At 40.2% G+C, this 12,367-nt stretch overlaps 2 protein-coding genes across 2 annotated transcripts; both read right to left on the reverse strand.

Annotated features, from left to right (window-relative positions):
• Positions 1 to 152: 152 nt before the first annotated feature.
• On the reverse strand, positions 153 to 6,007 carry LOC306788958 (putative flap endonuclease 1 homolog). The gene is given in 12 exon segments (XM_079284697.1): positions 153 to 1,046; positions 1,275 to 1,419; positions 1,503 to 1,563; positions 1,566 to 1,647; positions 1,734 to 1,865; positions 1,999 to 2,059; positions 3,899 to 4,035; positions 4,152 to 4,213; positions 4,339 to 4,393; positions 4,674 to 4,776; positions 4,970 to 5,036; positions 5,728 to 6,007. Coding segments are annotated over 12 exon segments (1,044 nt in total). The 5' UTR covers positions 5,810 to 6,007; the 3' UTR covers positions 153 to 989.
• Positions 6,008 to 6,124: 117 nt separating this feature from the next.
• On the reverse strand, positions 6,125 to 11,439 carry LOC306789522 (mitochondrial fission factor homolog A-like). Its single transcript, XM_079285508.1, has 7 exons — positions 11,325 to 11,439; positions 10,233 to 10,451; positions 9,867 to 10,045; positions 9,398 to 9,489; positions 9,088 to 9,258; positions 8,440 to 8,515; positions 6,125 to 7,770 (listed from the first exon to the last, which is right to left on the reverse strand). The coding sequence occupies exons 2-7, from the start codon at positions 10,444 to 10,446 to the stop codon at positions 7,639 to 7,641; spliced, it is 864 nt and encodes a 287-aa protein (XP_079141634.1). The 5' UTR covers positions 10,447 to 10,451; positions 11,325 to 11,439; the 3' UTR covers positions 6,125 to 7,638.
• Between the last annotated feature and the right edge of the window lie 928 nt (positions 11,440 to 12,367).

Genomic DNA, 12,367 nt, shown 5'->3' on the forward strand with positions numbered 1-12,367 from the left:
GTCTGGAATGACGCATTGTAATTTAATTAAAAGCAACACTTGTTGTTCGGAAATATGTCAGAAAAAAATATTAAAAAAACGGTGCTATGAAAACATACAGCACCCAAATCACACTTTGCATAAGAACATCAGACAAACACATTAACTTCAACAGTGTTTTAATTAAAAATGGCCAACAGCATTACATATGAAAACACAATATAAAACATACAGTATACTGTTATATTTTCAAAAGACAAACTTTTTTATCACGTTTTTTTTTAAACATCTCGCTATCTCATTTTAACTTGATCCCACTTTAGTGCACGTTTTAAAATGCATGTCTTTGGTCTCTCCCTTGGCACCCTTTTCACAACAGGTGCTCATTGAATATCTAGTGATGAGACGTCCCCTGTCTCCAGTTTTGGCTTGGGGGAAGGACTCCATGACAGTGATCACCCTGTTCTCTTTCATAGTCTACCGCCTGCTCTGCTTGTCTTGGTGGCTTTGCAGGAAACTGCTGGATACACTGAAGAACTACTCAGTAAACTACATTGTTGCAGACACTGCTGCTAAGACCAGATCATTCCCATGTAGAGACAAACACTTGAAGTCAGTGTCTTGCAAGGCGCCTGTTTTAGCTTCTTCTAAATTATGAGGTGACTAGAAGGCCCTTTGAAAAGCAGAGTTTTCTTCCAATACAAATCCATGATTCAACATGTAAAGCTGCAGCCTCTGGAACTGTTGAAATTTGTCAAGTATTTGTGTTACAGAAGATAAAATCTAAATTCATGGATGTTGAAGATGCAAGACGTTCTCTTCAACACAGGAATGAAGCATGATTTAAAAAAAGAAAATACCCTCATGGCAGAAATTCAAGATCTGGATCACATGATTGGCCGTTAATTGTTTGAGATGTCTGGACAGGCAGACAGCTTAGAAAGTGTCTAAAAATCTTCAAACTTGGATGGCGGAATGGTTCCGGCAGCAAGTGGGAGATGTTGGCAGCCTCATTTTGACTTTGGTCTCTTTCTGTTGCTGCTTAAAGGGTCTGCAGCTCTGACGGGCTAGAGGAAGAAAGACAACTATTCAGGCTAATCAGCACACCACATTTGGAACTACTGAAAATGATTTTTGTTTTCAGGTCATAACTGACTGCTTGAATAGAGTAAAAATCATCAATATCATTTCAAAGATATTTTTAAGTACATTTTATCATTATAGCTTTCCTCCAATTTATCACCTTTAAATAAAAAAATATATATTTTTGTCAGTGATTGTTATGTTGAGCTCACCTGCTCCCTCTTTCTGGTAACTCTAAAGAAGTCCTGCATACGACTCTGCTTGCTACGTCCTTCAGCCCTCTCCTTTTCCCTCTCCTCCCGCTTACGTTCTCGCGTCTGGCGGAAGTTCTCCATTCGACGACGGACCCTGTCCTCCCTAAAAACATACCAACACGTATTCAGTCACAACCGCCTTTAAACGAGACAGAGAAGCATGTGAAATAAGCAAAACGTACGTACTTAATGTATTTGACGTGACAGAGGAGCCCAACCAAGGCTTCTTCATCTGGCTCAGTCCAGGCAGTTCAGGAGCGACCATTTGTGATGCATCCAAGAATATCTTCCGTGCTTCTTTGTACCTCCAGAAATGTGGCACGGGATGGGTCTGAAGCAGCAGATACTAGTGTCTTATCAGATCTTACACTGTAACACAGAATGAAAAACACAGAACACTGGTTGTCCATGTAGTACCTTTCTGTTGATATGCAACACCACGTTCTCAATAGTACGGTGCTTCTGGATCAATGTCAGAGCTCTCTTTGGACCCAAACCGGCTATCTTGTCACAGTAGTCACAGCCCAACAAAATGCACAAGTCGACAAACTGGTGAAGAAAATAGCAAAAGAAGGAAAGTTTGAGGACTTGTTTGTAGTATTTCTGTGAAGTGGTATTATGAATTATGATATATTTATTATTGTTTTATGCTTGAAAGACATCTTAAAAGTTTCAGTCTCACCTCCTCGTGACTAATTTGGAGTTTCTCTAACAGCTTGGTTAAAGAATATTCCACAACCTCACTGTGAAGAAGAAGAAGGAAGAAGAAGAAGAAAGAAGAAGAAGAAGAAGAAGAAGAAGAAGAAGAAGAAGAAGAAGAAGAAGAAGAAGAAGAAGAAGAAGAAGAAGAAGAAGAAGAAGAAGAAGAAGAAGAAGAAGAAGAAGAAGAAGAAGAAGAAGAAGAAGAAGAAGAAGAAGAAGAAGAAGAAGAAGAAGAAGAGAAGAAGAAGAAGAAGAAGAAGAAGAAGAAGAAGAAGAAGAAGAAGAAGAAGAAGAGAAGAAGAAGAAGAAGAAGAAGAAGAAGAAGAAGAAGAAGAAGAAGAAGAAGAAGAAGAAGAAGAAGAAGAAGGAAGAAGAAGAAGAAGAAGAAGAAGAAGAAGAAGAAGAAGAAGAAGAAGAAGAAGAAGAAGAAGAAGAAGAAGAGAAGAAGAAGAAGAAGAAGAAGAAGAAGAGAGAAGAAGAAGAAGAAGAAGAAGAAGAAGAAGAAGAAGAATCAACGTTAGATCAGTTTAGAAAACTTACAGTCCGCCTTCAGCTTGTGGGAGAAAAATGTGTTTGTGTCTTGAAATATATTTGTGTAAAATCAATCATATCCATGAATTGAAATGTATCCATGTACAGTATGTTCACATTCATACTGTGACATTGGCCTGTATCATTGTCATATGTTATTCAGAACACTGAGACAGGGAGTCTAGTATAGCGGCCTTGGAGCCCGGGTGAAGATAGAAGATAGAAGGGGGATGACGTAGATAAACAAGTATGGCAAGATTTGTAACGGAGGGAAAAGACAAGAGCTGGTCGCTGTGACGGGGGGGCAGAGGCAAAATCAGGAGAAGACGAGTGGGGAAGGAGACTGTGGTTCATCAAAAAACCTTCTGTTATGACTTGTCCGAGGTACACAGTGTAACTTGTCTCGGGGAAAGTTCAGAAGAGGAGGAGGACATCTCCGAGGGGGGGGGGGGTAAAAAGTAATGTACAGTGTTATTGTGAAGTTATTTGACTCTGGACAGCTCGGTGTACTTGTATACTTTGTGATGCAAATAAATCTGCGTGAACTGAAGAAAATCCAATCTCTCTTGTGTTCTGTGGGTGTTCGTTACTGAGTTCCTAGTCCTGTGGTGTCTCTCCACGAGTCAGATAGATAACAGTTACTGAGCCAGCCGTCGGGTATTGAGTTTAACTTAAGTCATAAAGTCAAAGAAGTTGATCAACGGGAAAAACAACACTACAAGCTAAAAGACACTTTGGAAATAAAGTGACACGAGGAAATCACTCGCAGTGCCATCGATACATCAACATTAGTTGAGGCTGACATGATGACGTCTGACTACTGGATTCATAGCCTCAAGTGATGGCTGTGCATCAATATCACCACGGCGTAGCAACTTCAGATCACCTTGTGTGAAGGGGAAACTCATAAACACAAGATGTTACATCTAAAAAACATCTGAAAGTGTTCATTCAAAAAAATCGGACCACTGCTCGAATAAAAGACTTTCTGAATCATTCAGTAGAACACTGAGGCATCTTTAGTCGCTAACTGAATGAGCTTCTGAGTCTGTTAGAAACACAGAGTAATGGATTGATGTTCTTTCAAGTCTTGGACGTCAGAGGTTCTGAAGAATACTTAAACACATCTGTCGCAGAAAACTTTAGAAAAAGAGTTATTTTACCAAAAAATACAACCAAGCATACAAACCATGTAGGCCGAAGGCTTTTATTACATTGATATTAAACAATTAAATATCAATGCAAATTGCCAGCGTAGCATGAATGTGTTTAAGACAAAGGAATGGATTAAAACATAAGAAAACTACAGTACAATCCTTAACGTAACACATTAACTGTACAGTTCATACCTGTCCCTGTTGGCGTTTAGCTGGCGAATGAGAATATTGCCTCCAAATGGCAGCGTGTCCATGTCCTCTGATGCCACAGCGTCCACAGTCCCCTCTCTCACCAGCCGGGCGCACAGCGCCTCAGCATCCCCTGGAGCCTGGAGCAACAGACAGAGAGAAAGAGAGGGAGATATGAATGAAAACGCATGAAGTGAATGAAGCAAGGACAGAGACAGTGAGAGAAATGTGAAGAAATATATTCAGCAGGTCGTACCTGGATGACAGGTACACCCAGAAGCTTCAGGAGCTGGAGACAATCTCTGGTCTGGGCTGATGCTGCATGAGGCACAAGAGTCAAGATCTACTTCAGAAGACTTGATGTTCAAATAATATTCCCAGTGTATATTTCTCCAGAATGTAATAAAGTCTACCACTAACAACTTGTATTTGTGTTGATGTACCTGCGCCCGTGAGGTTGGGTGAGCTCAAACCAGCTGCCTCAGCTCGCTTCTCGAGCTGAAGGAAAAACAGGAGCTTTGATCAGCATTGGTGGAGTCATCTGTATTACACTTCAGGTGTTAGCCGTCTGTATCATATCGTGCTGGCCCATTGAATTCATTTCCTCATTTTAGATATTTCTCAAGTCAACACATGTGAGGAGAGCAGTTCTACCACCAGTATGAGCACGGCGGTAGCGTCCAGATTCGTCTCTCTGAGCAGTGTCTTTACACACACCAGGAAGATGTGTTTAGTGGCATGTTGAGTCTAAAGATACAGTCTCAAAGGTGTCACTTACAACAGCTGTCTTTTCCTCTGGAGGTTTCCCGTCAAACACAAAGACTGGCTTTATATCATGTTCCAGGAAGGTGAGTGTGCGGAAGAAGAGACCTGTCAGAGGGCTACAGAGAAGAAATAAAGGACATTTCACACAAATAAACTGGCCAAAGTGTAGAAACCCTGGTACATTGTTAAACATATTATTTTTAATTGTTGCTGATCGGAGAAAGAGGAAGTGCATGTAAAAAGAAAAAGATCTACTTTCTTACTAGATTCAGTAAGACAGAATGGGTCACAGGTCAAAAAGGAGCTCACTTTAGTGAAGGTGTCACAGCACGGAACTGGTTCATGACAATCGAGGTATCCAGTGCGATTACTTTTCCTGTGTGGGGGTAACACACCACCAGCATCATCAGCACCATGACAAACAATTTTCATGTAGTCATAAATGGCACGTCTATTATGCCCACTTTAACTGACAATACATCAAGTACAGTACTTAAAATGGTTATACGAAGAACTCCACATTTATTCCACTTTATATCACAGGAAAATATTCCTATTCATTCAGTCTATTCCGTAAATATGCAAACAATGTTACCGTACTTCAATTAAATGGCAGGATTTTAAAGTAAATATTTTGAACAGCAGTATTAATGCTTTGGCAGTGTTGCAGATTTGAGTGTATGTAACGTTAGCTATATTAAATCATTATGATTAAGTAAAAGTAGTAATATCACAGCCCACAAATAATGTATCACGATTTAAGGAAAAGTACTCATTATGCAGAATAGTTTAGTGTGTAATGTAGATATATTATTGAACCATTATTACTGACGCATTAATGTTGTAACTGATGTTTCCGTGAAGTAACATTGGTAGTACTCCATAAGAGGATTCGTTGTGTAGTGTAATAGTTCTATAGTTAACAACAAAGTTTGCTAACGTGAAGCCAACTGGTAGTCACGTGACTGTATGCTAACGTTAGCTGTTAGCAATCTCCGTCTGATGTGACAAAAAGACAAAACCGTGCCAGTAGAACAACGAGATTGATGCAAGATCAGCGGTGTTACCCGTGTAGACACTGATGTCCTTTCTAGAAATAGCATCGGGAGCATCTCCGCGGATCAAATCGGCCAGTTTGGTGATCCCCATTGTGTTGACGGCACCACGGAGTCTGTTATGGAGACTTCCGGTAAGAGACAACAAAAACAGGTTGAGCTTGATCCAAATGAATCGCCGTTTGTGGGGGATCTTTGGTAGTATAAATGGACTTTTGATTTACTTTCACGATATCTCTCTCCAACGATGTCCAGTTAACATCCTCGGGACATCTTCCTGGTGCAGCACAGTATGGATGCACACCAGCTACTAGAGCAGTAGGTGTCAGCATTTTACAGAAACAGGGCTCTGGAGGAGTTGATCATTTATTAACAATGAATGTATTCATATGTTACAAGGACAGTAAAACACGTGACTTTGTTGATGTCTCTGCATTGCATGTGATGAAAAAACCTCCATGAAAAACATACTTGTACCATTAAAGTATTGAGAGCAATATGTTATGTACATAGCCATCTATTACACATAACACTGACACGAGTTATATCACACTGTATGATGAATAAAACCACATAGTCCATGCTTTTAGTCTTCTCGGTTAATGTCAGGTTAGTGGAAAACACACATTCAAGTTCTCTGGAAAAACAAATTCAAACTTTGGAAACAGCATGGGGGGGGGGAAACATTATCATGGCACAGATAACATCCTTAGTACCCTACCCTTAGTATTTTAGTTTACACTTCATCAAGCTCATAACAGAATCCATAGACAAGTCACTGCCAAAGAGGTAAACAGACTACAACATTTACAGCAATAGGCTATTCAAGTATTTTATACAAAAGTGTTGTGTGGTAGAAGAACTCAAAGGACATTCAGGGTAAATGTTATGGCATCTCTAGATTTAGTCTTCTCACTATGACACTTCAATTTCAAACAAACAAGACAGGTCAGGTCTGAAGCTTGTTCCTGTAACTAAAGTTCCAGCTCTGGGCTTGGTTCCCAAAACATTCATCGCTCAAGTAAATCCTTGATTCCCTTCTAATGATTCTGTTCCTGAAGCTAAAAAGGCTCATTTACACATTGTTTACTCTGACAAAGATGATTGATGGTCGGTGTCACTGTAACATCTGTTGTTGCTGTGCCTTTATCGAGCATTAAATAGTCGCAATCAGGAATTTTTGCACAAACAACCATAATCATCAGTGAGGTTTTACAATTCTTTCTGAATAATATGAGACACGGTTTTGCTACTTTAAACATTTTTTTAATCCGTACCACATTTAGTTTTACTAAATATAAGTGAACATCAGTGTAGTAATTGAGAGGCGGAGACACTTCAGAATGAATGTTTGGCAGTGATTCAGAGTCAGACAGCAACCTATGTCGAAGCTAGTTTCAGCCAAATAAGGTAACTACCGGTAGTAGTTTGTTTTTGCTGCAAAATAGCAACTTAGCGCACCACATCGTTGCTAATATTTTGCAAACATCCAGCTATAGTTTCATTGTGCTTTGTCCTGTTAGATGAATCTTTGAACGTGAGATATGGCAACTTTAGCTTTCCCTCTAGTTCTAGTGGTGTTGTACCCGACCAAAGCAAACTTGTAGTTTAATGTGTGAATACTAGCCAATGGGATTTTTTTTGTAAACGGCCCAAACATAGGTATATCATCAGTTTTGGTTATGTTTTACTGCCTCAGGTATTATCTTCAGCACTATGTTTGACATTTCTAAGTGAAATCCCAATATAGAATTTGCAATAGCAACAGAGGATTGTGGTGGAGGACATTTGCCGATGTTCTTGTAGTTTCCCGTGGTTGCCTTTAGATGTAGTAAAATCTCACACTGTATTTTAATGGTTGCACTTTTAACAAGGAGTTGCGTTGGCTTCCAGTGTTTTGGGAGGATCAGTCTTGCAAAAATCTTAGCGACGAAGCCAGATCCAGGAGTTAATTAGCCAGAATGCCACTGTAGCAGAATACAGGAACACTTCTCGCTTGGAGCGTTCTTTATTTTCCTCCTCAAGCAGCTGCAGACGCCGGTTCAACTTCACAATCTGAGGGACCACAAAAACAGTTTTTCTCCATTTAAAAAAAAAAAAAAAAAGAAGGTGAAAACAGCACTTGTACTGGGCCTGGGTAAGACTTGTATATACATAGAATTACCACTATTAAGTTTAAGGTATGCAAGACGATGTCAAAAAAACAACTAAAGTGACCATACAGACATGAAGAACCTGATGGAGCCCCTTCTTTTTGATTTTTTCGTGAGATTATGCGTCAAACAAACTTACATAAAACCACATTACTAAAGCCACAACAGTTGAACAATGCTGTTAGTTTTAAAGAAAATCTCTTTCCACTTTCGTACTGGCTCATGGTAGTTTGATGATGATGATGATGATGAGTACTTGCATTTGTAATGCATTTATATTAGAGTATCTAAAATCCAAGCTGTATCTTATCACTGACTGTGTGCCAGCATCTTTGATATGGGATACATAAGCTTGTTGTGTCAGCACGCCGTCACTGTACCATATCAGCTGTGATTAGTAGGTGTCTCCAGGACCACGTTTTGCCATGATGACACACAGACAGACTCGCATAGTGAAAACAATACCAGCCACATGCTGTCGCAGCTGGTAAATACTCACAACAGGCACAGTATGCTCACCAGAGGAGAAGCACACAGTGACACAGTCAGTCAGGTGCGTGAGATATGTTACCTGTCGTCGTAGCGAGGAAGCGTCCACTAAGCCAGACTCGTCAGGGTTTATATCCAGAGCCAGGTCCAGGTGTGTCCTGTGGAGATCAATAAATCACAATTCAGAATGACAACAGTGACATACTTTAAATGAGCTCAGAGCTACAGAAACTTTCCTGAAAGAGAACTTTTTCCAACACACTTAAATTAACGTTCCTGACCATTTTTACTGCAATTTCCATATCACCTTAAACCATCTTCAATAGGTAAAAACATATACACTTGTTAAATACTTTATAAATGAGACCAAATAAATGCTTTTAGGTGGAGTTAACAGTCTTTTTTCCTCTCATCAGTAAAGCAAACAATGTACACGAGCCTTTCATATTAGATTCAATGTTATTAGTAGACTGCAATTATCAGACCAATATGAACATTCAGGCTCCCTCACGTGGCTAAAAGGTGAACTGAATGAAGGCAAATCAATGTCAAAATCCGCGAGCACAAATGAGATCCGCCGTAGTGCGTGCAACTCAAACAGCCGTGTACGTACATTACTTTTGCAAGCGCTTTCACATCATTTCACAACCATGACCAGCTGTTTGTTCTGAGGAACTTTGTGAATAGAGTGACTTCTGAGAAATACAGGGACAAAGACAATAGAAATGACCTGCGGTGGCTGTCATCCATCACTTCGAGGATCTGCTGGTATGCCCGACGTGTTGTTGACTGGATATAAAACAGGAACCCCGTAGCCGTAAACAGGTTGATGTTAGCATCCTCAGGGGAACAGAGAGGGGGACACAACCGGACTGGGGGGGCAGAAGGGGAAGGGGTTACACTGGCAGAGAGGTAAGTGGGGAGAAACGGTAAAGAAATAAGATTTTTTTTGAAACCAACCAAGAGTGAAATAAGAATAATAGGTATTCAATTAAGAATGAAGAGGTAGCAGCGGTTGAGCACTGTAGATGTGTGCTCACCTTATATCACTTCTGACAATCTGACCGCTATGGCGGGCAGACATTTTCTCACTGGCACTGCGTTCCCTTCGAGACCGAGCATGAAAGTGGGCCTATGAATGACACAAAAGGGTTAAAAGTTAAAAATGTTACAACCCAACATGTTATTTTGTTTGCTCCATTTCAAAGTCAGCTAGTTTACATTACATGGTTTCAGTGATGATTTTAGGAAATTTCCACCTTGAATTTAATCTTTTGTTTTTTACCAGATAAACTTCAAATGATTAGCTTCCCACTCTAACTTCAAGATGTTACTGCATCTACAATATTATAATTAATAAACTTACTGATATATACTATATTTACTCCAGGCTGCTACCTTTCTATAGTTTTATAATGCGTATTATAGTGTAATAGGGCGCCAATATTAGGATCAGTGTGATCGGAACAATAAAAGGAAACCAGATAAAAACCACGGTTTGACCCTTACCACATGGATGGGAATGCTCTGTGAAATGGAAGTTTGTTCAGTTTCAAGGGAGTCCAGTGGCTGCTCTGATAGAGTGAGGATACGTGGTGGCGCCTTCATGCTCAGAAGGTCCATGGGAGGGACGGATTGAATAAGGTCAAAGTCTCGTGGACGAGAAAATTGAGAGTCCCCATCATCACCTGTGGAGGAAGTGAGGAGGAGAGTGACAGTCAAATAGAAATAGTTGGTGGTAGGAGGTCACAATGATATTAAAACATTGTAAAAGTGTGTTGCCCTTGGTGCACCTCAGTTTTCCAAATTCTATGCAGTTTTGTGTATTTGTGGGGTATTTTCTGCCATGCATCGTTTTAATCTTCTTGTCCTCACCAGCTACGATGATTCTCTCTGGCACCTGCATCAGAGCTGTGTGCATGGGGAGGGAATGCTGAAGTGACAGAGACCCTGTCTGGTTCTCTGGGGCCACCTTGAGGGTCTCAGGGATCCGCATGCGCTGACTGATTCCCTCTGTGTACTGCAACTCATAATGGATGCGGTTCATCTCAGCCACCTCTGCAGAGGGGGAGGTGAATGGCCCACTCATCCAGCCTGTAGACACATCAAATGGAAGGAAACTTAACTCAACAAATAAAAAGGTAAGACTGGAGTGCAAGTTAAGACTGTAAACCTTTAAGCTACACTTCAGCGATGGCGCTATCACAGAGACAGTGTCAAATGTTCAATGATCACATCTAAGCTCATATCTGTGAGCCCTGGATGTTCGCCATCTCTCTAATGTGAATGTCAATGGTCTGTCTGAAATGCCATCCAGATTTTCTGATAATAGTATGCATCAGTATCAGTTACTAGTCAGGCACATTTGACTAAATCGCTGAGCACACACACAAACAGCAAAAGAAAACAATGAACAATATGTGCACATAATAGTATTTTAATAATTGTAGCACAATAGACAATGAAGTCACGGCGTCAAGCTCAACTCAATCAAACGCAAAGGACAAGAGATGGGTCTTCAGCAACGACTTCAATGTTTCTGTAGTCTGAGTAGTTATATATTATTTAAAATGACAAAGTGCCTAACCCGTGTGAAAGGGCATGTCCCGTAGGGACCAATTAAGCCCGACGACAGTGTGGAGGGTAAGGATATATACAGTATCATAAATAATATATTAACTAGATACAACATTCAACATTATGTTACATGAAATTATTTCAAATTGCATTAGATATAGCGGTTGTAGACATGGCTCCAATGTCAATGAATGAAAACCCACACAAGACGCCATATCTAGCATGTAGCTAATATCTAACGTTAGCTAATGTTACTAGTGTGTGTAGCATTAGCTAATGATGTTATATCTACAACAACACGCTAGCTAGGCAGCGCGCGGACTGTCCGCAGTAACGGGCACGCAAACCAGGTAATGACATGGCTTTAGTTTCTATGACTACCGTACTTACCGTTATGATTTTAGCACCGATGTTTAAAATGTCATGTGTCAAAATGCGTTTAGTTCTGTCTTAATAACAGCCTCAACCTGGACGGAGGACGAGTAGAACCGTAGGACACACCGCTTCTAGCTGGTGTGTTTGTGAACATTCGCCAGCAAAGATAACCCGCGTGTCCGCTGGGGCGGAGTTTATAATCCACACTGTCAGTCTGAGCGGCAACAACAGGCAGCACCCGGGTGTAAAATCGAGCACACACAATTGTCACACGCAAATGAGTTGTTACGATAACAAATGTTTTACATACAATGTAAATGTAATATGCAATAAACCAACGGTAAATGCAACATTTCCTTTGTTGCAGAGAGAACAGTTTGGTCCGTGTACGTTTTGGAATCTAGTTTGACATTCAAACATATACAAACAATATAAAAAGAATATATTTTACACAAATGTGACTTTCTATTTCTAGGAACCAAACATTTCTTACTTCAAAAGAGTATTATGGTTACTGAGGGAATGGAAATAAACGGCTTCCTTCATTCACAACAATTAAATTGCTGTAAATGCATTTTATATGATCAGTGTTTTAACGGTCTGATATGATAGTGTGACAAAGATGGCAAAGCTAACCAGAAAATACCATGAAGAAAAGATGCAACATAAAAATAAGACATACAGTAACAGAATTTGCCCAGGTGCAAATGCTCCTGTCACTTAATGATTTGTGTGGCGTTATTTGGTCACTCTTTCACAGTTCAAACACTGTCCATGCACATGGTTCACTACCTGTAAATGAACAGTGTGTCAGTGTAAGGACATCTGCATCTGATCCTGTGCTGAAGTTTGACCTTTTGCATTCTGGGTTTCTACCAGTGACAGTTGATGCAAAAATTCCATTTGTTCAACAATTGTTTTTAGGACCACAAGGTTTTTGGGCTTTGTTGAAACAGCAAGATGCAGTATTTTGGTATGTGTGCAGTCAACAAGCAGATGTGTCCATGCATGTGTGTAATGTCAAACCTTTTTTTAGAAATAAAATCCACTGCAGCGAG

This window comes from Melanostigma gelatinosum (assembly GCF_949748355.1).
Source record: "Melanostigma gelatinosum genome assembly, chromosome: 15".
Lineage (NCBI taxonomy): Eukaryota > Metazoa > Chordata > Actinopteri > Perciformes > Zoarcidae > Melanostigma > Melanostigma gelatinosum.

Coding starts and splice junctions, on each gene's coding strand:
- LOC306789522 (XM_079285508.1), bottom strand. CDS start 10,446: ATGAGTGGGCCATTCACCTCCCCCTCTGCAGAGGTGGCTGAGATGAAC. Junction 9,490..9,866: donor AGAGCATTCCCATCCATGTG/GTAAGGGTCAAA, acceptor TGTCATTCATAG/GCCCACTTTCATGCTCGGTC. Junction 9,259..9,397: donor ATTGTCAGAAGTGATATAAG/GTGAGCACACAT, acceptor CCTCTCTGCCAG/TGTAACCCCTTCCCCTTCTG.